This window comes from Pongo abelii, chromosome 7 (genome assembly GCF_028885655.2).
Source record: "Pongo abelii isolate AG06213 chromosome 7, NHGRI_mPonAbe1-v2.0_pri, whole genome shotgun sequence".
Classification (NCBI taxonomy): Eukaryota; Metazoa; Chordata; class Mammalia; order Primates; family Hominidae; genus Pongo; species Pongo abelii.
In genome coordinates, this window is record NC_071992.2 from 95,947,438 (window position 1) to 95,973,843 (window position 26,406).

A 26,406-nucleotide genomic window follows, 5' to 3' on the forward strand; every position below is an offset into this window, starting at 1 on the left:
TCTGGGGCTTGGTGGTGCCTTTGACTGAAGCAGGGTATGAGGAGTGCTGGCCTTGGTTAGAGTGGTGGTTACTCAGGTAGAGACAGTCAAAACTCACTAAATGGTACACTTAAAATGGGTTCATTTTACTGTGTGAAAATTATACCTAAGTAAAGTTGATTTTAAATGATTTCTATAACAGCAACAACAAACAACAAAACGATTTCTGAATTAACAGAAATCCCTAGTCATTCTGTGTTTTCTCAATCAACGAATTCTAAAAGTGCGTCTCATCTTTGGGGACATCTGGACATTTCTAAACATACTGAGTAGTCCTTTAACCTGGAAAGATTGAGACTGGGCTAGAAGATTTCTAAAGTCCTTCGAACTCCAATGTCCCAGAGCCTATATACCGCATGGCAGGTTATTCTAAGATCTTGTCACTAAGTTACCTAGATATAACTCCTCTTTATCCTGAATTTTCTCTATGAGGCCAATCAGCTCCCTGCCCTGGCTGACAATGCTGTATGTACTATCATCATGAAATCCATGCAGTTGATCCAAGCTGCTGTTCTTAGCACCGCCCTCCCCAGCAGTTTTAACAGATGGATCTATTTCTGGAACAGCCGTTCTTTTTGCAAGAGGCACTCTCTGCTCAAAATTAGTGGGTTAGGAATTAAGTCAGCAGAGAGACTGGCAACATGCTTATTCGTGAGGGTTTTACGGGTTTGTTTTCTTCTTGGAGCAGCCATTCACAATTTAAAGTGATTCATAGCTTTTTGGCTCTGAAAGATTAAAAATACAGAGTGGAGCAAATGATTAATTGTTTGCTACTGTACAACTATTACTGAAGCACCTTATGTTAACTCAGTGCTTTCTTCTCTAACTTGAGGTTCTTCCTAGTACACAGGTACAACTGTTCATGGTTAAGACACGTACCTGTGAAATAAATGGAAATGATGAAGGCTGAAATTTAGAAATTGCCTCTGAGATGCTGCCAATGTTCTGAAATGCAGAGTCCTGAGTCAGATTTCCTTTTATGCCCTCAATTTCTGCTACTGTCTTTGCTGCACTCACCCAGTGCATTGCAGGGGGGCTAATGCACACCCAATCGAGCACAGGGTGGCTGAGGGATCTGGAGTTATCCTGAGCCACTGTGGCATTGGCACGGTCAGTGTGGGTCAGGGTGGTGGGTGGAGGCAAGCACCCCCTTCTCTCCACACCTATGCTTCTCAAATTCCCCATTCAGGCAGTTGCCAAACGGGGGCGGGGGGTGGGGGGGAAGGCAAAGAATTAGCAGCTAACATTTATTGCTCTTTACAGGGCCTCCCGTATATTCTTGACAACAGCCACATCAATATGGTGCCACCATTTTCCATGTTTTACAGATGAGGAAACCGATGCTGAAGAGGCCAAATGACTTGCTTAAGTCATGTAAGTCCTAAAGCTGGCATGACAATTTTGGAATGCACAGAATCCAGAATCTGACAGAATCAGGGATCTGGCATGGAAAGGGCACATAAATCATTTCTGATCAGCGCTTCTTGACTTTCTTGGGGTCTTGTGGAATTGATGGTTAACTCTTTGGCTTTCCACAGAATTCATTTTCTCCCACGAACTCCCCGAATGGTTGTATTTAGGGTCACTGCATCACCTTGTGGTCATGACGGAAATTGCACCTCCCCAAAGTCAAGAGTCCTGGCTCACACAACCCGGTCTTTCTCTGAGCTTGGAAGTTCTGTCAGTCTGTCTTGAAATCCCAGAGGAAAAATTCTGCTAAACCTGGGCTTGACAAAGTTGGCTGGCTGACCTCCAGAGCTAGGACAGAGAAGCCTTTCATTTCCCTTCTTGCACTCTCACCTACCTTGGCTGCAGGTTCCTTAAGGGTGACGGATACTTCATGTGGGAAGTAAGCTCTCTGGTAGACAGCCTGGAGTTCCTATCTCTGCTCTCCATTTCTTTCTGAACTTTCTGCACCCTTGCTCCACCCTGCCACATAGCTGTAGCTATGTCTGATTATTTTCTCTCCACGTTTTTCTCCTCTGTGGGCTGAAGGAAATATGGATTCATTGAATTAACTTGCCTCAAACGTTTCCTCTGCTATTTAAGTTAAACTGATCTCTGCCACATTATAAGCTACACAACCTCGGACAGTTAACATAACCTCAACGAGCCTCCTGGCACAATGGGGATAAGAATACACCAAAGATTTGGGGGATGATGAAATGAAATGAAATGTTACATTTAAAAGCATTTGGTAAACTGTAACTAAATATGCAAATATAGTGATTATCAGCAAATATTTCCTCCTCACTACTGATAGTAAGAGAGAATGCCTTGTCTATGCAGTGTATCACACACTGTCATCTTCTTTACATAAGTGGAACATGGATCTCCACAAGAGGTGGGAGTGAGCCGTCTCTGTGCTGGGGGGAGGTGGGAGAAGAGATAAGGAAGCTTCCATGATAATGACAAAGGTCAGGATCATTGCTTCATAGTCAGTATAGGCAATGCTCCCTCCCCTTTTGTTTAGAGTCCTCAAATGTCTGTTAAAATGTTGCCACATTCCAGCACTTATGACCACATCTAATCTTCATGACTATCCTGAGAGGGGCATGTTAATACCTGTTTGCCTGTTTTACAGATGAAGAAGTTGATCATCAGAGAGGTGAAATGATATTCTTAGGTTCTCGGGGTAGCAGAGTTAAGAATGTGAATCTTTTGATTTCCAATCAGGACATCTTAATTTACCACAAATCATACTATCTCTTTATAACAAAGAACAGAAGCTTCCAAACTTTTTTGATGATGAGCCACAATAAGAAATACATTTTGCACAGCACAGACACATATGTGTACATTGAAACAAAATTATCAAGAAACAATAGTTATCTTTATTATGTACAGTGTACTCTATTCTGTTTTATTGATTAAAGAGTGATTCATTAAATTGATTCACAACCCTCTAGTGAATTGAGACGTGCAGTTTGGAAAAAACTGACCTAGAAGATTCTCAAACAATACCCACAGAACAAGTGACTATCACAATGGGTTTTAAATGGGTATTATGAAACTGAGGGAAAGGAGAGGAAAATAAGATGAACTCAGAAAGTTCTACCAACTAGACAGAACATATTGCCTGGTTTAAGCAAATTAACTTAACTCTTAGAAATCTTTTGAAACATGATTTTGAAAATCTCTAAAATAACTGTATTACAGTTACTGTGTTCTGTCACATCACGAACACAGCATTTATCACTTGTAATTATTGCCTTTTTACACATCAATTTCCAGCCACCCAACTTTTGACACCTTGAAGGAAAAAACTATGCCTTATTCTCAGGGCAATAAGCATTTTGCCTGATATGTGCTCAATAAATATTGGTTCACCTAATAAATTTAAAAAAGAATAGCATCAGCCTCACCTTCTTGTTATTTTCACTGTTCAAAGTAACTTTAAGTTCAAAAGGCCAAGGTAACAACTTGGTCTGTGTAAAATCCATGCATTAAACATTAGTGGCTACAATCAGCATCCTACTGGTCTCACCTTGGGGACATCTAAAGTCTGAATAGAGGGAGAAGTCATAAAGAAAGAAGGATAAACACTATTCTTATTTGTTCATTCCTTCCCACTATCCAGCTTCTTCTGGAGTGGGCCTGTGCTCATCCAATAAAAATAAATATATATAAGAAAAAATTAAAAATTTAAAAATGTAAAAAAGGAAGCTTTTTTCCTTTTCCTTTGGTGACTTTACCTTAATTTAGTTAAAGCATGTAGACCTTCCATATGAGGCTAACAAGTGCAGTCTAACTGTGATGCAAGAGTGTGAATTTTGGCTCAGTGGCTACATTAGAAACGTAAGGGTGTGACAGGCTTTCATTAATGTGCCTTAAATAATATTGGGGTTCCCTGTGCTGTGAGTCCCTGTCACAACCCTGGGCCATGCCTATTGAGTGTTCGAACTATACACTCAGAAAACCCCAGGGAGACAGTCTGTGAAGCTCAAAGTAACAGGAAAAGACTTCAGGTCCCTACCACTGTCCTGCCTGCAGGTACCCACTGATACAAGTGCCAGCCTCTCTCCCCTACTGGTCAAGTGAAGACCCAGTGTCCCTGGGGACCCACAGGGTGCCAGAACAACTTCAGCCCCTTTGCATGACAGACTGGTGTGAAACAGCAACTCTTCAGGCCACTGCCTCTGGGAAGGTCAGGGGACTATATTAATATCCTCTTTTCTGGACAAAAATGTCACCCTTTTTCACATGTACACACCCAGAGAGAGTGCCTGTATCACCTCCACTGTTACACATGTGGAATGATGCTGAGAGATGCAGGGAGGGAAGGCATTGTTGGATCAACGCCATCTCTTTGTTTTCCTCTTTGAAATGAATTGGGGGAGGAAAAAAGTTTGCACTGCAGTCCTCAGGGCTTTGTATTGGATTTTTGTTTGTGAACAGCCATTAATAATGAAGCTACCAATACAAAATTTAAAAACCAATACATGTAACAACAGTTTTACATTTACGTGGTGATTTCAAAAATAATGCCAAATGTCTTCTAGATTTAGTGGTAGTATAGTGGTAGTTTTGCTTTATTCTGTGAAATGAAAATGTTTTCGAAAAATTATGAGTGAACATAACTTAAATGTACCTAAAGAGAATGAAAAGAATATGAACTTGAGGCTCAGGCAGATCCGGGTTTGAATGGTGGCTCTGTCCCTTTCTAACCTGCTTGACAGGGGCCAGTTAAATGTACAATCAATCTCTCTGATCCTCAGTTTCTTCATATCAAGATGGAAATGCAAAACTTACCATACAGGACTGCTGGGAGGATTAAACAAATGTGTAATCAATTAATTTGCTAAATCAATTAATTAGATGTCTTTTTTTTCTTCTACTCCTTTTTGTTTTGTTTAAAGCAGCAGGGTCTCAATCTGTTGCCCAGACTGGAGTGCAGTGGCCAGATCATAGCTCACTGCAGTCTTGAACTCTTGGACTAAAGCGATCCTCCCACCTCAGCCTCCTGAGTAGATGAGACTACAGGTGCATGCCACTACACTGAGCTAATTTTTTTTTTATTTAAATTTTTTTTTGTAGAGACAGGGTCTTGCTATGTTGCACAGGCTGGTCTCCAACTCCTGGTCTCAAGCAATCTTCCCGCCTCTGTCTCCCAAAGCAGTGGGACTACAGGTGTGAGCCACTGTGCCTGGCCCTTTTTCACTTTTTATTTAGTTAATATATAATTTCTAGGATGTAAGAATGGAAGGTTGTTTATATCTCAGCTTTTATGTATATTTCACAGATGACTGCATAAAAATGAGATACAAAATATTCTTCTCAATAACCCTTCAGGGCTGATTGAGAAAAGAGAAAAATATATTAATTATATTTTACATATGAAAAAAATAAGTCCCACGAAGAGAACAAGTTCATACCGAAGCAAGCCTGAGGTCCAATTTTCTAACTTACAAATACTGGTAAGTCCCAGGTCAGCAATTTATAACCAGAGGATGGGACATGTGTGTATATAGCTTCAGGAAACTTACCAGTATTTGTCATTTTTAAATTATCACCATAACAATTTCTATTCAAACTTCAAGAACATTAAAGAGGAACGTAAGCTGCTTCTTTCCACAGAAAGTCGGTGTAGGTCCAAGGTTAAGCTCACATTGGCCCTTCAGAGGGGACAGAAAGCACCTTCAGGAGACTGAATGCAGAAGACCACGTGGCTGACCACCAACCTTTCTTTTCCTGGGAATGGGCTCGTCGAAGAGCAGGTTGCTGGCCTCCGCCTCGTCGATGCCGTCGTCTGGCTGCGCGGGGCTGCGGAAGGGCTTGAAGCTGTCAGCCGAGAGCGGTGGCGACGGCGTGGACGGGTTGGACTGGTCGCTGGGGGCGCTCCAGCTCCAGTAGCCGCTGCTGCTGGTGCTGGAAGGCACGCAGCCGCCCTCCTTCCAGGATCCGCTGAGGCTCTCTGCGTGCACACAAACACAGTCAGTGCCAGGACCCCTGCGTGCCCGGGCATGGTTCAGTGGCGAAGTGGGAGCCTTGGTTCTACACCAGTGAAACCACACCAGCCCTCTCAATCATCTGCAACAGCTGGGTATGTAAGTTTTTGTTCTATTTATACACCCCCTCCCAAAAGCCACATTGTAGTTTATAAACATTTAATTATTTTAACCTCATGATAATAGGTTTTTCTAAGAGTTTTCTGATGTGTTTTTGTATTGTGCAACACAAATTCCTTGGGATCATAGTGGGGATTATATGGAAAAAAAAGATTTTCTTGTTCACTAAGTTTGGGGAGCTCTGGGTTTATCGACTGCAGTATTTCTAAGAAAGAAATATCATTTGCAGTATTCTCCTGAATGGTTTGGTCACAGAGTTCCCTCTCACCCCACCCCAACCCCTCCGACTTCAACATTTTTTTAAAAAGGGATTGCTTAGCTGAGGGCAGTGGCTCACTTCTCTTATCCTAGCATTTTGAGAGGCTGAGGTAGGAGGATTGCTTGAGGCCAGGAATTCGAGGCCAGCCTGGGTTACATAGTGAGACCCTGTCTGTACAGAAAAAATGAAAGGATTAGCCTGGCGTGGTGGCGTGCACCTGCAGTCCCAGCTACTCTGGAGGCTGAGGAGGGAGGATTACTTGAGCCCAGGGGTTTGAGGCTGCAGTGAGCTATGACTGGGTCACTGCACTCTAGCCTGGGTGAAAGAGTGAGATCCTGTTTCAAAAAAAAGTTGGGGGGTGGGGGGTTCTTATAGGACTGTTATTCTTAGAATACATTTATAGGAAGTTAGTCTAACACTTAAGAATCTAAGAGAAATAATTTCTGGATAGTTATCTAAAGCCCCTTTCCATTCTGCTTATTACAACAAATAGTAATGCCTTACATTTTGTGAGTGTTTTACATTTTACAAAGCTTATTCGTACAGTCTCAAGCATTCTCACAACATCTGTCCTTCAGAATAAGGATTATTATCCCAGTTTTATATATGAGGACGCTGAGGCAGCAGGAAGCAAAGTGACTTGCTACATGACTGGTAAGTACCCCTGGTGGGCCCAGGCCACCAGGAAGAGGTTGGACCTATTTCCTCAGTGCATACAGTCCCTGGGCTGTAAACAACCTCCATTCTCTCTGGCAAAGCTGGGATAAGATAAGAATTTATTGGCAATAATTACTCTAAGATTGCTATTGGCTATTACCTTTCCATTTGCGGTGGAAAGCATTATGAAATGTTTGCTAATGTGGAGAGATTTCTGCCCAGTTAGAATGTCTTCTGCCAGCCTGGCCTATATGGCGAAACCCTGTCTCTACTAAAAATACAAAAATTAGCTGGACATGGTGGTGCGTGCCTGTAATCCCAGCTACTGGGGGGACTGAGGCAGGAGGATCACTTGAACTTGGGAGGCAGAGGTTGCAGTGAGCCGAGATGGTGCCACTGCACTCCAGCCTGGGCAACACAGTGAGACTCTGTCTCAAAAAAAAAAAAAAAAAAAAAATGTCTTCTGGGTGCTCTTTTAATCACTGAAGATTTGCTTTACCTTTCAAGATGCACAACCTTAATTAGCATTTATATAAATTCTACTTTTTTTGGATAATTTCTCCTCCATATTTATGTGCATTTTGAATATATTAAAACTATGTTCTAACTATGAGGAAAAAACATCCCCAAATGCCTCATTAAAAAAATACTGTTAACGTCTATATAATTAGTAATGAAGTGAAGACAAATGGTAGATTACCATTCATGGGGAGATTTCATAACTACCTTTACCTAATTATAGATTTCTAGCATATTCCTCAACTATGTCAAGCAAAAAGTTAAGTTAGAGGAGTGAAGCTTTAAGTTGAAATAGGAGAAACTACCCATCTCATTATAGCTAGGTTCTTTTAGGATGAAATGGTCATTTATGCAGTCTCATGCTTTGCCAGCATCAACAAAACCAAACTAGCATCTCACTCCCTGCAGTCTACACAGAGACTGATACACTCACCAGACTAGATTTGCCTATTTAAATAAGAAAGCTCCATTTAGTACAACAGGAGTTCAAGAAGAGCATAATATAAGGCTTGATGATTTTACTTGGTGTGAAAAACTCCCTTGGCAGGCCCAGGTGGCTTATAAATATACTGTAGTATGCATTTGTAAAATAAAATAAAGCTAATGGTGCTACATGTATAATCATGTTAAGTATGAGGCACTGAATTTATTTTGAAAACCAACTATTATTACAGTGTGGTTACATGGCTTCATGTCAATGCCAAAAGTGAATTTGCTTACTGATTTGTGAGTGACATTTCCTTTAGAAAGACTATGTAGTCAGAAGGACTATAAGTGATATAGAAATGATTTTTCTCAGAAAAAAAGTCAGGTCTGATTTATAATATTCTTAGGGGACAGAGCCTCCTTATATTAAGCCTCTGTTTGTCAAGAATGGAGACAGGCACTGCTGGACTCTCACCCTCTTTGCAAACCCACTTCCTGACAGAATGATCCTTTTTAGGCACAGAAAATTATCACAACAGTTTCCAAAAACTCATTGATGTGCAATAATTCTAGAGAAAATCTTTTTTTCCTAAAAAAAACAGCCTTCATTATAATAAATTGCTTTCCCTATTTAAGAATTTGCTTTTTCTTACAGACTTAAATGAGAGACAGCAGACAATTTGGGGTTATTAGTTGAGTAGTTATTTTTTAAACCATAAATGAGCACTGAATTACTTTATTACTGTGCTAACAAAAGTTTGCATTGAAGAGCCAAAAGGTTTATTTTAATTCTGACCTTTAAGTACAAAGGAACACTAAAAATGTTCTCAATTAAAAAATGAAGCCAATGGTAAAAATAATGATTACTTTAAAATACACTTTATTTTTTTCCTCTAAGGATTCCATGAAATTCTGCGATTCCCTTTCCCTAGAATATGTTTTGGGGGTTTTCCAGGGTTTTTAAATTTTTTATTTTTTAGAGTTGGAGTCTTGCTCTGTCACCCAGGCTGAAGTGCAGTGGCACCATAAGCTCAATGCAACCCCAAAGTCCTGGGCCAGGACTACAGGCGTGTTACCATACCTGGCTATAGTTTTGCCTTTACTATAATCCTTGTTTAGCACTGCCAAAGTGAGAAAGGTAAATCAGAATGCCCATTTGCCAGAGACTTTATAATCCTTGTTTAGCACTGCCAAAGTGAGAAAGGTAAATCAGAATACCCATTTGCCAGAGACCTTATAATCCTTGTTTAGCACTGCCAAAGTGAGAAAGGTAAATCAGAATGCCCATTTGCCAGAGACCTTATAATCCTTGTTTAGCACTGCCAAAGTGAGAAAGGTAAATCAGAATACCCATTTGCCAGAGACCCCAGAAAAGCAGTCAGGTCACTGAATGGGAGCAGTCAGGCCCATTTCAAGAACAACTCGTCTAGTGCTATGTAAAGAGGAGGTGTCGGCTGGGTATGGTGGCTCCCGCTTGTAATCCCAGCACTTTGGGAGGCTGAGGCAGGCAGATCACCTGATGTCAGGAGTTCGGGACCAGCCTGGCCAACATGGTGAAACCCTGTCTCTACTAAAAATACAAAAATTACCTGGGTGTGGTGGCACATGCCAGTGATCTCAGCTACTTGGGAGACTGAGGCATGAGAATCGCTTGAACCCAGGAGGCGGCGGTTGCAGTGAGCCAAGATAGTGCCACTGCATTCCAGCCTGGGTGACAAAGCGAGATTCCATCTCAAATTAAAAAAAAAAAAAAGAGGAAGTGTTATCCCAGCTTGGTGAATCATGATGTTGCTGGGCAATACTGATTCATGACATTAATTTGAATTCCTAGCATCTTGATCATTCTTTCCCTCTTATAATGGGGTTGGAGTAAGTTTTGGTGAGGCCTCAATGTATGTTTAACAAATTTATTTTAACACCTCACGCTTAAAACCAAATTGTGTGTGAACCATACCTTAATCTCATAATTGACCACGCTGGTTTTTGAGAGAAGGTTTTCATTGATCCTAAGTCTCATTCAGTGGTCTCAGTGCATTACATTTCAGAGAACTGCAATCTGCAAGCTGGCTTTCTCCCTTGGGGAGTGCTCTTGACAAAACCACCAGTGACCACCTTCTTGATGGAAAACTCAGTCTTTTTAATGCATGACCTTCTGAAGCATCAGACACTTCTCCTTAAAACATGCTTTTCCCTTGGTTTCCATGAAACCACACTCTCCCGGTTTTCCTCTACCTCTCTGGTCACCTCAGGGTCTTCCTGGGCTCTTTTCCCACTGCCAATCTCTTGCATGACGGTGAGCTTCACTGCTTCCTTCCTTGGCCATCTTCTCTTCTCACTCTGCTTTTACATCACTCTCTCAGGATGATCTCATCTACTCTCATGGCTTCCAAATGTTGCCTTCTAATTCTGTACCTTCAGCCCAGATCTCTCTCCCAAGATGTGCCCAAATCTCTACCAGATGTTGCCCCTTGAATGATCCTCAGGCACTGCCTATTAAATATGTTTCCTACTGTCTTCTTCAGCAACCTCAGCTCTTGAACCAAATATTTGCCAATACATCTCTTCCTGTGCATTTGTCACCTGCCCCAGTGAATGTCCTCCCCTTGCTGAAGCACACCAACTGCCTGGAAGTCATCCTTGACACACCCTCCTGCTCACTCTCTCTGTCCAGCACCAAATACTCTTGATTCTGTGTTCTTCACATGTCTCGATTATGTCCTATCCACCTCCACTGTGACCACCAAGATCTTTTATTTTCCTTTGGCTGATAAAGCTAATCATAACTTTGCAGTGCTAGAATCACTTTAATAGTGCTCCCATAGCCTCAGCATAAAGTCCAAACTCCTAACCAGGCATAAATGACCCCTCCTGATAGGTCTGCTGGTCTCTCCAACTTCACCTCCTACTGCCTGACCTCCTTATTTATTGTATTGGATTATATGAGACAAAATCATATCATGATTAAGAGAATAAATCTGGAATGAAAAAGATATGGAGCATTTCAGTTCTGCCAGTTAATCTCTGTGAGCCTTAGTTTACTCATCTGTGAAACAGTGATAATAATATCTCATAGAATTGTTGTGGGAACTACAGGAGATAAGGCAAGCACAGTACTTGTTTACTGACACATAGTAATGCTTAATAAATGCTAGCCATTAATATGGCTAAGATTAATGGTCTTTCTTCCCCAAAGAGATAGTATACTACCTGGGAGTGTGGATACTTTTTCAATGAGGTATTCAATTCATCTAGCATGGTACCTGATAAATGTGTGTGGAATAAATGAATGACCTAAATAATTCTATTTGATTAAGGAGTCTGATAAAATGTTTTTAAAAATTATTTAATCTGAGAGTTCTTTAATCCAACTGCCTCCCCAGTCAAACAGAAATAATGCTAGGGAAAATAATTCATTAGTTCAATCTTCATTTACCTGGGAAAAAAAGGGACACAAGTACTGCAAAGACGTCCTGGCAAGGCAGAAAACAAAGGAGCTCAATAAAAGTGAGTTGAATGGAGGGATGGGTGAAAGAGAAGCAGTGGGCTCCCCGGGAAGATGAAGAGGAGGCTGACAGCTCTGGGGGGCCTCGATTTCTTCCATGTTTCTCTTTGCCTCCTGCTTATGGGTGAGGGTCAGTGGTTCATAGCGTTTGACAGGGATGAGACGCCTCAAAGAAAGGCCCTGTCTTGGTGTCAAGGGGCCCTTCCCTAAGTCCCATATCCTGGGCTTACCATTCGGCCGCACAGGAGGACTTCGAACCAAAGGGCTAGTCGACAAGCTGGTTAGTACCATTGCTGCTGTCACCTTGTCCATGTCTAGTTCCTCTGAAGATTTCCTGTAAAACAGGAAGGGACATTGGTGACTGTTCACTCTGCATCTGCTGTGGGCCACACAAGGTGCAACACGCTGTCACACGTTTACTCCATTAACTTATCTCCATGAACAACTGATGCTCTGTTAGCTTTATTTTATAGATGAGGAAGCTGAAGCCTATGAAGTAAAGTGTTTCAGTCAAAGTCATACAGTATTAGGAAGACAAGGATTCTGTCATCCATACTTCATCTAACAACTGTTCATTGAGAGTATGCTGTGGGCTAGACCCTGTTCTAGCCACGAGTGATATGAGGTGAACAGCAGACAAAGTTCTTGCTTTCATGGAGCCTAGAGGATGATGGGAAGCAACACACTTATCAGTAAACAAACAAGCTAGAAGGAACAAAATCATTTCTGATAGTGACAAGGGCTATGAAGTGCATAAACAGGCTAACGTGACAGTGCCCGCCTGTGGGGGCTGCATCTAAGGTGATCAGATGTTTCTCTGAGGCAGTGACATCTGAGGTGAACTGTGAAGGTCGGGGAGAGTCTGTCCTGAGGGACAGGGAAGTGCACCCCAAGCAGAGGCAGCAGCCTGCAGAAAGGCATGGCAGCGGGAATGTGCGGGAATGTTTAAAGGCTGATCCTAGAGTGTGAGAAGGGGAGAGCAGTGCAGAGCTGGTCAGACGGGGTCTGGTGGCCATAGAAGGTGTTTTAATTTTATTCTAAGTGAAACGGGAAGTCCCTGGGAGGCTTTAAGCAGGCCTAGTGAAGTAATATGATGAATATTTGTAATATAATTAGCTAAGCTGCTATATGGAGAATGGATTTTAGGGAAGGTAGAATAGAAGCAGGGAGGCCACTTAGGAGATGACTGCTAGGAGTCCAGGCGAGCTTGGACTAGGGTGGGGACAGTGGTAGGAGACCCAGCAGGACTGGGTGACGCACTTGGACATGGGAGATGAGCAAAAGGGAGCGAGGAAGGCTGTCAGGTGTTGGCTGGAGCACTAACTAGAGCCATTTACTGAGATGGGAGAGGCTGGAGGAGAAATGCAACTAGGGGTGTTTGAACTCCTGAGCTTTAAAAAAATTTTTTAAAACTACTTACTATAGAAAGAGTAGGTCATGGGAATAGTTACCATGTTGTTAAAGGGAAGAGCCACTGGTAATCATTCACTGAGACGAAGAGGTTGCTCTGGTTCATTAATTTTGGCCAGTTAACCCTGAATAAAGGTTCATAAGATTATGATCATGGTGACCGGAGTCAACTTGTTTAAGCTTATTTCAATAAAGGAGGTAAAATTGAGAGGCAAAAGTTTGTGTCGTATGATGAAATCAAATAAATTGTACGACCTCCTGAGAGATGAACATTTTCAAATTAGAGAACAGTTGAAGAAGCCCAACAGAGGATTAATAAGCCATATCCACAAATGAATTGTCACTTTGACAAATGTGGCTTTCATTCACAGGTGTGCTGTCTAATTTGCAAAAGCAATGAACTCTTAGAGATAGAAACTTCATAGCACTGCTTCAGAAAACAGTGGGAAGAGAAATTCTTAAATTGGAGAAAAAAACAAATGGTTCCCAATTATGGGGGGGCTGCTCAATTAATTTCATCATGAAGTTACAAAAATTGTTACAGTTGGGCTCTCTGATGTCCACCCATGATACTAAATTATTAAACAAAGCCTATTCTTTCAATCCAAGGTACCAACAGATGGAAATCTTTGAAATTTTCTTCAATAATTCTTCTCAAAGCACCTTATGCTCTTTTTTAGCAAATTGTTCTATCAAAAGACAAATTACTTGTTTCAGAGGCTGACAATTAAAATACTTCTGTAAAGCAAGCTTAAGAGTGCACAATGAAATCCACTCCATACAAAGTTTTCAAGACAACCTCATACACTTAGAGGGAAAAAAACTGTTCATTCATTTGGCATACCATTTAAAGATTTTACAGTATTCACAGTTTACAAGATCCCTGTACTTGGGAGTAAAGGTAAAGCCATTTTCTTAAACAGACAAAGCCTCTTGTAACGGCACCAGGGAAAGAATGCAAAGCACCTTCTTCAGGTAATTCTGAGTGTATTGTTGGCTCAATCTGCCCATGCAACGCTGGTCACAGAAGGGATAAGTTGGGGCTTGCTGCATATCCACTAATCCACCTTGGGGCTCCTCCAACTGTCTGCCCTTCCCAGAGCCCAGCTCCAGGATCACCCAGAGTGGGGCACACCTGAGCTGGCTGCTGCCTGCATCTCTTCCAATACTGAATTAGGAGGGCTGTTGACCTCTCTTTCCAACAGCCAGTCTACTTTCATTCCCTTACTAACCAAAGGTTTAAGAACCAGGATAGGAGGCCCGTGCACCTGGTACAGGTGGATGACATGATTTGGTAAGGAGAGGGTCCCCTCACCCCCTCCCCTGGTTCTTATAATGACTTGCTAAACAACCTTTTTCCCTCTTCTACATCTTGGTTTCAGGGACCTTTTTGCCCCTCTCTCAATCTGCTCTGTATCTTTTTTGATTTTCCACACCTAAGGTGAATATTTTGCTTTAGAGGTCTAATTGATAATTAACTCAAATACTGATTTATGTGTTTTTTAAAATATGACAATCAATACAGAATGCATCACTATAAAATATACATTTATTCTGCATTGCGAAAATCTACCACATTTCAAAATAATTATTAAGCATCATAAAGAGATTTACAATGAAGAATGAAAAAAGGAATAATTAGTATAATCAGAGTGTTTTTGGATTTGGATTACCTTTAAGTTTCCTGCTGGCACTGGAAATCACTAACAACAACAACAAAGTCAAAGGAATACATCACCATGACTCAGTTAACCTGTATTTCTCAGGGAATATTTTAATCATGCTACATGAAACATTACCAGATGATATGGCCTTGTGCTAAATTGTGTTTTTGTTTTTATTTTTAATTTCTTTTGCTACACTACTATCTAATTACTGATTAACTGGTACTGTAAATTCAAATCCTTATAATTAAACATGAAGAGATGATATACAGAGTAGAATTTGTTACACTTTGAGAAAACTGCTGCAAAGCCCTTCTGGTAGATTTAGAGTTACTGAGAAAAAACAAACCACTAGAGGTGATATTAAATATTCTCTCCTAATTTGAATCTCAATCTACAACTTAAAACCTTAAGACTCATGTTTGCTAAAGGCTTTTACCTTTTCAATTAATCTTTCCTCCAGCCATACTTGAATATTATGGGACTTAAATTTGGAATTATTTAAAAATACAGGTTGAGTATTCCTTATCCAGAATGTTTGAGACCAGAAGTGTTTTGGATTTCAGATATATATATATATTTTTTGAGATGGAGTCTTGCTCTGTCACCCAGGCTGGAGTGCAGTGGTGTTATCTTGCCTCACTGCAACCTCCACCTCCAGGGTTCAAGCAATTCTTCCGCTTCAGCCTCCCGAGTAGCTGGGATTACAGGCATGTGTCACCACCCTCAGCTGATTTTTGTATTTTCAGTAGAGACGGGGTTTCACCATGTTGACCACGCTGGTCTCAAACTCCTGACCTCAGGTGATCTACCTGCCTTAGCCTCCCAAAGTGCTGGGATTACAGGCGTGAGCCAACGCGCCCGGCCAGATTTCTTTGATTTTGAAATATTTGCATATATATAATGTAAGATATTGGGGATGGGATGCAAGCCTAAACACAAAATTGATTTATGTTTCATATACACCTTACCCACATAGCCTGAGGTAAGTTTATTTTACCCTAGGGGACGCTGAACAAACTGTGTGTTGTGTGACTGTGACTTGCTGCATGAGGTCAGGTGTGGACTTTTCCATTTGTGGTGTCATGTTGGTGCTCAAAAAGTTTTGGGCTTTGGAGTGCTTCAGTTTTCAGATTTTGGAATGAGAGATGCTCAACCTGTAACAGAAGTATTCGTTGTCACTCTATACATGATTTGTTCCTGAAGCTGACCTGACTTCTGTGGATGAACAGGATTTCAAGACGGGAGAAACACATCAAGGAAGGGAAGCCGGAGAGCCCTGGGCTTGCTGGGAGGCTGCTCAAGGGTCCTATGTGAGGGATGTGGTGGAAAGGGGGGCAGAGCCTGAGCCAGACCATGGGGGTGTGTGTGCCAGGATGAGTGGTTTGTTGTATTCCTATAAGCAAAGTGAATCCACGGGACATTCATGAACCCGGAAGTGAGGTGATCAATCTGTATTTAAGAAATGAGTGAAAATGGAAAATGTAAGGAAAGGGAGGAAATAGGAGGCAGGCTATTCAGCTGTTTTTAGCAAAGTCTCATTTCAACCTCAAAGTATTAGATTAAGAGGGACACTGCCCCTCCATGCAGCGATACTATTCAGTCTATGAGTAGGGACCTTCCTGGATTTCTGCTGAGGCTGTGTTCTGGACCTCTCCAGGAGAGGCAGCAACAGTAATGATTAAGAGTGTAGGCTCCAGAATGAGTTAGATAATGTGGCTTCAGATCCACTCTCTGCAATACTACCTGTGTGGCCTTGGGCAAATTATTTAAACTCACTGTTTCCTTATCTGTAAAAGAAGGATAAACATAGACTTGTTGAGAGGGTTAAATGAGAAAAGTACCTGAGCACCAGCATGAGCCTCAGCCACAGTCAGAGTTCATGTTATCTCAGCTATTACTAACCTTCCAATTCCTGACTACATCCATAGTGTGTATCCTCCGTGAGGGAGGAGAACATTAGATGACTTCACTTGCTTTTCTTGTTCAGCACCAGCACTAGCAGTTGTGGATTTTCTTTTTGTAAGGCAGGTATATTATTTTTGATAATGAAAAGACTGCTATAACTCTGTAAGAACTGGCAACTGGCTCATGGAGAAGCAGCTGCTGGTCCCTCACTAGAGTTTCCAGTCGGTGCTTTGGCAAAGATACTGCTCATTACATAATGAGTCTTGGCCAGACTGTCCACAAATAGAAAAGCCTAGAGTGCTTGTTTGGATTCTATGTTTAAGAGTTTATGCTTTCAATACTCACTCTTGGAGCACTAGGGCTGTGCTAGACAGGAGAATTAACAGTCTTTGTAAAAATGAACAGTCTCTACCCTCTTCAGCTGCGGTCTATTAGAGAACTAGACCTTAATCAAACACACACACAAATAAACATAAACTTACAAATGTGATAAATGCCAGGAAGAGTACTATTGATTTGATGAGGACCAACCTAGATACTTCTAGCTAACAGGAGAACAGGGCTGAGACTGGAAGTGAGTATGGGTGTTGCCTCAGAGGACGGAAGAGCTTTTGGACAGTGGAAGAGCCAGGGCAAGGCTTCCTTTAAAAAGGAAAGGGAAGACTGAACACGAAGTGCAGTGTGCTTGGGAGGGGCAGCCCAGGGAGGGCCTTCCATGCTCCATAAGGGCTTTATCCTTATCTTAAAGGCCCTGGGAAGCACTGAAGTGTTTCAAGCGGAGTGGGGTTGGAAGAGGTTGGGTAAGGTTGGGGTGATGCTATCAGATTAGCTTTTCAAAAAGCTCATTTTGGCTGCCGTGTGGAAAATGAGTTTCTTGGGTTTGACAACCAATCTTTTATCTGAGGAATTGATTGTCTGATGACCGTGGCAGCAGGTTGCAGAATGACATCATCTACTACATGAAGAGGCAATCAGCGCAGTGCGCAGCATCAGCAAAGGCAGCCCAGCCAGGTCTCATGCACGGGTGGGTGTGGCTGGTCTGTCCTTGAGTGCTCAGCTATGGCCTGTGCTTACAAACCCAGCTATTGTTTGTGCTGCAAGAAGCCTTTTCCTTCTTTTGAGCCACTTCGTGCCTGAATACTGCCTGCTTGGAGGGTGCATATAAACACTGTCTCCTGTGACTAGCTAAGGTAGAGATGTTTTACACTTTGGAGAGCCATAAAAGACATTTATCGGCAATTAAAGTGCTACAGTAACAAATGGAAGTAAAAATGAATAATATATTCCTTAGATTAGCACTAATCTAGTTTCTTAGCAACTATTGAAATCTGCTGTCTAGACCAAGTTCAGTCACTTTTAAAAACTTGTGATATTCCTAAAATAAGGAATAATGTCTGAAAATAAAATCTTTCACTGGAAAGGCTATAATAATCATCCCCAATCTTGGAATTCTGAGAAAGCTTTTACTAAGAGTTTGGAAAACTGGATTCAGTAACTATTAAATATGATAAAGCACAAAACTTCATTTCCATTTTAAAGAAATCTTGTAGAAAAAGTGGTAAATGTTAACTCTTCCCAATTAATTTTAGCTGCTATTTCTTTTAAGACTATAGGGAAGTCAGTATTCATCAAAATTGATGGAAAAAGAAAAAAAAAAATCAAAGGTAAGATTAGAAAGCTTCCTATTGCAATAAAGTGTTCAGTGGCCTGGATCGAACAAGATGGAAAAATTAGAGCGAATACATCATAATACATAAGGCAATATACACCAGTACATCTGAAGCCATCTGTGGTGAAGGGTCATTTTTAAGAAATTTTTAATATGTCATGGATCGATACTATACGAAAAAACCATGGCCTGTGGAAAACTTCTACACCCCTTCCTCTTAATTTCTGTACCTGGCTCAACGTGGACTGTAACAAAGAGCTTGCAAACTGGCACTGGCCCATGGTCCACACTTTGAGGAGCATGAAGCTAGGCAGTTGCTTTAATTTCCATTAAACTTTGAAAAGACTCCCTCCTGTCCCTCTTTCTCCGGCTTTCTGTTCTTGCCTCATGGACCCTCTACAACTTCTCTCCCCACCCACTCTGCCTACTGGACCCTATGTTCCATTGCAAATTGACCATTGCATGACCTCGCCCTCTCCCCTTTTACCATACCCAGGCTCTCCCTTGTAGGTCACTCCTCCTTTCCACTGGAGTTACCCATCCCTTTACCCCCAGTGAGGTCAGGTGGGGTGTGGGCCTTTCATCTGCCTCCCTTAGGAGACCATCCCCCTTCACCCACATGCAAAAGCTCCTAGTTCTTTGAGGCACAGGCCATGCACTTATCTTGTTCTCTCATTTCTATTTCAGGCATTGACCTTTCTGTCAGGACCTCTCTCCCCTAATACTCATAAAATACTTTGGCACATAAATTACAGCCTTTATTTTTTTACCTTGCTTAGAATTATGATCCTAGGAGATGTACTGAAGGTAGCCAATATCCCAACTTCGTAACTTCTGTCTCGTTAACCCACCACCCCCAGCCAACATTCAGCAGAGTGCTAAGCTGGAGAGAAAAGACGTTGCAGTCTGACAGACTGCAGTTTAATCCCCAAAACCTCCATTTATTAGTGAGTGCTTTTAGGCAAATCTTGCAGCTTCACAAAACTTCAGATTCCTCATCTGTAAAATGGGAATGACAATAATACAGACCTTAGAGGGTTTGGAAGAGTTAAATAAGATGTGTAAAATATCTGGTATATACTAAACACTCAATAGTTATTATTATCCTCCTCTTTTACCTAAAACTGTTATTTCAGTGAACCATTCTCAGGTTAAAAACCTGAATTTTACCTATTCAAGTATTTATAGGTGAAATAAATGAAACCTTGGATTTGTGTGAATATACTGCAGCCTCCCACAACCCCTTCCTCAAAAGTGTAAGTTGGGGATAATTAGATGAAGTAAGATGGACAAAATGTTGACAATTGTTGAAGCCAGGGAATGGGTACTGAGGGAATCATTAGACCATTCTCTCTCTATCTGTGTAGATTTGAAACGTCCATAATACGATTTAAAACAAGAACACAGCAGGAGCACACACCTGGATTTTGGCGGTCACCTGCCATCTCCCCACTTCAACTCAGCCCTCCCCTTTTCTGTCTAGCTCTACTCTCTGTCACTGCATCTGCACCTCCGTCTCCCAGAGACAGCCAGTCTCTGGATTTCTCCTTTCCTCCCAGGCAGTTAGAGGCTAGTACTTCTGACCTAGAATAGCTTGCTGCTGGCTACTGCTTCCCTCCTGCCAGGTCCACTGATGGCTCAGCGGGGTGCTCCCTTTACCAGCATCCCTGAATCCCTGGCCTTGCTAGCCTTCTGCTCCACTGGCCCAGAAGAACCAAACCCTGGCTGAATCCTCCTGGGCTGCTCTTTACTGTCAGGGAAGTCAGTGCTGATGGGAAACAGCGAATGACTCTGCTGGCCGGGCCCATCCTCAGCACGCATCCTACCTGCACTTGGCCTCAGCAGGCCCTTCGCCCACCCTTGCTCACCACACCTGCCCACTTCTAGCCAGGATTCTGCCTTATCTTCAACTCTCTCTGCAAGGCTCAGCTCCTGCCAACCCAAGCAGCAGACGTCCTTTCCTCCTAGATTATAGAGAGAATTGAGGCCTCTAGGCATGGTCTTTGTCACATTCTGCCTTTCTTACCTTCTTGCTTCAGTCTCGCAGGGAGGTTAGCATGGTGTTTTGCTTTTTGAAGCCACTGCCTCCACCTGTGCTGTCTTTATCCTCCTTCAACAAGACCTCCTCTCTCCTGTTCCCACTGGCCCTTCTCTATTAATAGGCTTCTGTTTTCTCCCCACTTACATGCAAGGGACCAAACAAGACTGGACAGAGAGATAGGAAAGAAATGAGGAGAGGAGTCCAGTGATTACAGATACAAGAGGGAAGAGAATTTCAGGAAGAACAGGTTGACAGCATTAAGTGATGTAGAAAGATCAAGCCAGATGAGGACAGACAGGGAATTTAACTTAATTTCCTTGAAATTAGCAGCAAGGAAGTAGGTAGAGACTCCAGCAGGAGTGGAAGTGGACTGCTGTGGGTTGCGGGGTGGATGGAAACTGGGAGGCTGAGAAATTAGAGGCAGTCATTGTAGAGGACTCTTAAAGAGCTTGGCCATGAAGGGAAGGGAAACATGGTTCTTTGAGGAAGTTAGAGTGTTTTCCTGTTTGTTCTTCAGATGAAAGGAACTCTAGCATATTTAAATGCTGACAGGAAGGAGCTAGTGGGGATGAAGAGATTGAAGATACAGGAGAGAGGAATGGACAAGGTCTTTACTGGGGCAGCATGACGAGGGTCCTGGGCTCCAATGGAAGTAGGTTTAGACAAAAGGAGGAACAACCACCCCTTCTACCTGGAGTGAGGAGAACAAAGATGGGCTGGGTGCAACCATGCTTGTAGGTGTGGGGCTGGGGAAGTTGATGCTTCTCTCTGGAGGTCTCTCCTCAGAAGCAGGTAGGTTTCTCTGTGGAGAGTGGAGAGGACATTGCCGTGCTCAAGGTTTGGAATTGCTGTTATGGGTACTGGGAGAGAAAATGGAGCAGGACACCAAAAGTCTATCAAGAAGCAACCGAGGCTCAGCTGAGGTTAGAAAGCTTGATCCTGTTGTGATGGTCACTGGAGAGGGGGTCTGATGGCTGTGCCAGAAGCCTGGGGTGGGAGTGTGAGGGGAGGCTGCTGGACTAGCCCTATGCCAGGTTTTACAGTGAGTAAGGGCATGGAGAGTGCAAGGTTTTGGAGAGAGAGCCATAGGTTCTTGGCTGGACTGGGCAATGTGTGAAGGTTGGAGGGAAAAGATGGGGACAAATTGAGAGAAACTAGAGATCTTGATGGGGTCAAAATCAGGTGCTGAGGACACAAAAGCGAAGGCGAGATGGAAGACCAGGAGGTTATAAGTAGGCGGGAGATACTGGAGATAGAGATTTTCTATGTAGAAAAATTCTGAGAGATGGCCGAGTCCAAGGTATGGCCGTGGGAGTAAAGGGCAGAGGCAGGACAGAGGTGAAAGTCGCTGGACCGGGAATGGCGAGGCTGATGTCATCCGGGATGATGGCAGCACTGAGGAGAGGAAAGTGGTGGCCAGGTGGCTCAAGCCTTCCATAAAGGGCAAATGAGCAGGATGTCAGCAGAGTCAAGGAAGGGGGAGGTGGAAGAAGCCTTCAAGCAGCAGGGCTTTACCTGAGAGTGGAGGGCAATGGCTTGGTAACAGCAACGGGGACACAGAAATTCACTCTTGGGAGGCTCCCCATTGCCCTCACATGAGGCTTAACTCCAGTGCAGGAAACACCTGGCCCTCTCTGCTCTGGGTCTCCCAACTGTCCACTCATTTTCCCACAAGTCCTCTGCGGGGCAACTCTTCCAACTTGTGAAGATTCTCCATAAGAAGACTCACTTTCTCCTCTCCATACCTGTGAATAAGCTGTGCCCTCTGCTTCGAACAAGCTTTCTTCTCTTCCTGTGCTTGCCTGCTTCTACTTACCCTTAGTACTCAGCTCCATCCTGCTCCTGGAAGCCGCCTTCCACCTGCCGAGGGCCAGGGGCACTGACTGCTGTGCTGTTGTTAGACTGCCTGTGCTTCCTCCTCCTCCCCATGCGAAGATCAGGGTTTAGTCTTGCATCTTTTTATTCCCAACTTCTAGCACAAACCCTTGCTTAGGGTAAGTTTTGTTTTTGTTTGTTTGTTGAGGCAGGGTCTTGCTCTGTCGCCCAGCCTGGAGTGCAGTGGTGCGATCATGGCTCACTGTAGCTTCCACCTGCAGGGCTCAAATGATCCTTCTGCCTCAGCCTCCTGAGTGGCTGGGACTACAGGCAAACGCCACCATGCCCGGCTAATTTTTTAAGGTTTTGTAGAGACGGGGTCTCACTATGTTGCCCAGGCTGGTCTCAAACTCCTGGACTCAAGTGATCCTCCTGCCTCACCCTCCCAAAGTGCTGGGATTACAGGCATGAGCCACCATGCCCAGCCTTGGAGTAAGTTCATGATGAAGGTTTTGTGGACAAATTAGCATTAAGTAAGGATGGTGACCGTCCCGGAGGAGTGGCAGGGGGAAGCGTAGAACACGTATCTGAAAAACTTCTGCAGTTGTCCTCTGCTCACTCTCTTTCATCTTGTCAGACCTGGTAATTTATTTGTTTCCTCTTGTGGAAGACAATTCCTCAAAAATTCAAGTATTAAATAAATCATTCATAGGATTTTTTATCCTTTTTACTGGCCCTAAAAATTGTTGGCTTATCTAAGCAAATGGATTTTGTTCAAGTGTCTGTGATAATTCTTCTATATTCACAAAGGCTCACAGACACATCAGTGAACTCTAGAATGTCAGCAATAACATTATTAAATAATAAGTTTCAAATCCCCTGAAAATAATTCTGTGTGATTAGCTGGACTTCTTGATGTGAGCAGGCCTGCAAAGCACAGCTCAGGGAGGCATCTCGAACATTCCTTGATGGTCTTTTTGCTTTGTAGGTTTAGCGCTTTTGATTGCAGCCAACATTTTCTCCCAGGAGTCACAAGGCTAGTCTTAAACTAACAGAAAGCCCTCTGTGTGCATGTGAGTGCCTGTGATATTGTGAAATAGATATTTTGTTTTCCTCCATCCCTGTCTCCTGCTGTCCAACTCCTAAAATCCTTGGAATCTCCAGTGATAGGTGTCTTTTTGTATGCTAACGAGATGACTGGTGGCTGGCAGCTTCTAGGTGGCTTCTGGATGGTGCCGGTCACAGGAAAGACCAAGGCAGGATTAGAGGGCTGGACTTTCAGGCACCGTCCCCAGCCCCAACCTCTGGGGGTGGTGGGGGAAAGGGCTGATCACCAATGACCAATGATTTACTAAATCATGCCTACATACAAAGCCTCCATATAACCCAAAAGGACAGGGTTTGGAGAGCTTCCAGACAGCGGGACATGTGGAGGTTCCCAGGGGGTGGTGCGCCCAGGAAGGGCAGAGAAATGCCACACCCCTTCCCACATGCTGTGCCCTACACATCTCCTCATCTGTATCCTTTATAATAACCTTCATAATAAACCAGTAAATATAAGTCAGTTTCTCTGAGTTCTGTGGGCAGCTCTAGCAAATTAATTAAACCTGAGGAGGGTGTCCTGGGAACCCTGATTTATAGCCAGTTGGTCAAAAGCACAGTAAAACAACCTGAAACAACCTGGGGCTTGGGATTGGCATCACAAGTGGGGAATTCTTGTGGGACTGACACTTCTTCAGGTAGACAGTGTCACATTTGAATTGGAGGACACCCCCCTGCAGAACTGGTTGCTTGCTTGATGTATGGGGAAAACTCCCACACATTTGGTGTCAGAAGTGTGTTGTGGGAGTGCAGTGGGAGAGCCTGAGCGTTTACCCCTGAATTCTCAGAGCTCCCTTCTGGGACTGCCACTGAAGCTGCATATGATGAAAAAAGACCAGAGGGAACAGAGCAAATTCCTGAATTTATTTGGATAGTGTGTGTTTTGTGTGTCTCTGTGTATGAGTGTGTGTATATCTGTGTCTATGTCTGTGTGGGTTGGTGTCCTGGGTGTGTGTCTCTGCACAGCTGTGTGTTTGGGCCTTGTGTGTATGTGTGTGTCTTGCTCCTTTTTGTATGTGTGTCTGTGTTTGTGTTCATGTGGGTTGATGTCCTGGGTGTGTGTCTCTATCTGTGTGCACAGCTATGTGTGTCTGGGTCCTCTGTGTGTGTGTGTGTGTGTGTGTGTGTGTGTGTATGTGTATCCCTGCGTTTGTATCTATGTGGGTTGGTGTCCTGTGTGTGTGTCTGTGTGTGTGTCTCGGTCCTGTGTGTATCTGTGTATGCATTTGTGTGTGTGTGTGTGTCAGTCTCCGTGTCTGTGTGGGTCAGTGCCTCTGTGTGGACTTGTGTGTGCTCTGTGCATGGAGGAGGAGATGAGGGAGTGGGAGGTGGCTGTGCCGCAGACCCTGTCTCCTGCCCTGTCTCTGGCTGCCAGGGCAGCCAGCCTCTTTCTTCTAGCTCCCTGGGATGGCAAAGTCCTTGCTTGCTTCTCTGTACCCACTAAGTATGAGCTTGCTACTCAGTCATGGCCAAAGAAAGGCTATCAAATTCTGGAAAGTGCTCTTGATTGTTTCAGGAAGCTGCTGGCTGGGCTGCATTTAGCTGGGCTGCTGTCTGTCCAGGCTGTCAACCAGTCACTCCTGGAGTCCTGGGGAGCACCTCATCCAGCAGAGCCTGTCGTATGTGCAGGGGCGGCAGGGCCCAGGCTAATGGGGTTGAAGTACCCTGTGTCATTTGGGAAGTCTGCAGGTTAACGATCCGCCTGATAAACGTCACGGTTATTCTCAAGAAGAAAACTAATCAAAGTTGCACCTCTCACTCTTACGTCTGTGTCCATTTTGAGTCATTCCAGGCTTATGATGGGGTTAAGTATGTTATTGCTTGGAGCCTCAAATCCACTTAAGCCCCAATAATGTAAAGAACTTACAGCTACATTTTCATGGTGATAGCAGTTATTTCATGAGGGCAGTTGGGAGAAAACAAATCCAGCATTTTCTTATTTGACAATGCAAGAAAAATAAGGTGATTTTTTTTCCCTAGTTTTTTTTTTTTAATAGAAAAAACAGATTTAAAAAGACCACACTTCTTATTTCTGCTGCTTCTCTTACCTGAAATAGTATCATCATTATGTTGGCAACAGACTGAAACATGGGCTAGAAGTGACAGTTGTAGCTATTTTACCTTTTTGTTTTTTCAAAGAGAGAAGACTCACATCATTCCTAACACAGCCACCCCTGTTGGGCTCCCCAGGAGCAAGGGGGGATATGTCTCCCCTCAGAGAGCAGCTGCGGAGCCATCCTGGCTTGTGTGCTGCAAAGGCAGTGGGGCCTGGGGTCTGGGTAATGGCCTTGCCCTTCAGGAGCAGCTGCTCTAGTTGGACAGAGAAATGAAAGACTCAAGTCAAGTGGGCTAATTTGCTGAGATGCTTTAGGCTGAGAGTTATTCAGAGTTTTTCATTATAACTTTAAATTTTGGTTTATTTCACCTTCAGCCTGTCTGGGACCTGCCTGCAGATTTCAGCCACTTCTGGATACACCTGGGACAGGGCTGATACCTCCACTGTCTTACACTGTGAAGAGGAAGACAAACCAATGAGTGACAGACTACTGAATCAATCCCCTTTTAAGCTGCTTAAGTTCCAGATTTAGTTTCAAAGAGAAAAAAAATTGTCATCTTTTTTAAAAAACTGCATCTTCTTCCTCCTAATAGCTAATATTTATTGAGCATTCATGACACGTATACACTATTTTAAACTGCCACTGTGGGTTGATGTCACTCCCCCATTTTATAAACACGGAGACTTTGGTAACTTTCTAACAGTACTTGGCCAGTCAGCCAGGCCTGTCCTCTTCAGAGGCGCAATGGGGTCTTTATACTACACACTAATGCTGTTTTCATGACCATCCCTATCATTTTGTTTTTAATTTAAGACAAAACATGTAATTTCCTATAATTGAAATATATATGTGAACTAAATGCAATTCCTTTTAGGTCATACATTTAAGATTATGTTATAATGAAAAGTATTTCCTTTATATATAGGGGTGGGTCCACATTAATGAGAACATAATATATGGATTATAGGCCAACTACTCATTTAAAAAGAGTGTTTTGCTTTCAAAAGGATCTCTGTGGGTTTTCTTTAAATAGTATTCTTATAATATACCTAAAATGTTTTGAATAATTAAATTTCAATTCAACTCATGTACTCAAACTCTAATCTCTACACTGACACCTGTTCTGTGCCATTAGGTTGAACCATATGAAATTGTGAGTCTTCATTAATCTTTTTGTCTATAAAAATGGCAGTTTCAAATGGTTCAGCCTGATATTTGTGCTAATTCAAATACTATTTATCTTTTGTTTCACAGGTCAGAAGTGAACCAGT

At 42.9% G+C, this 26,406-nt stretch overlaps 1 protein-coding gene across 1 annotated transcript in view; it reads right to left on the reverse strand.

Annotated features, from left to right (window-relative positions):
• ZNF704 (zinc finger protein 704) overlaps positions 1–26,406 on the reverse strand; it is a 243,044-nt gene that overhangs the window by 43,083 nt on the left and 173,555 nt on the right. Inside the window, exons 3-4 of the mRNA XM_024251403.3 lie at positions 11,701–11,804; positions 5,721–5,953 (exon numbers count right to left, since the gene is read on the reverse strand). Coding sequence (XP_024107171.2) covers positions 5,721–5,953; positions 11,701–11,804 — 337 coding nt within the window. The remainder of the gene's footprint in view (positions 1–5,720; positions 5,954–11,700; positions 11,805–26,406) is intronic.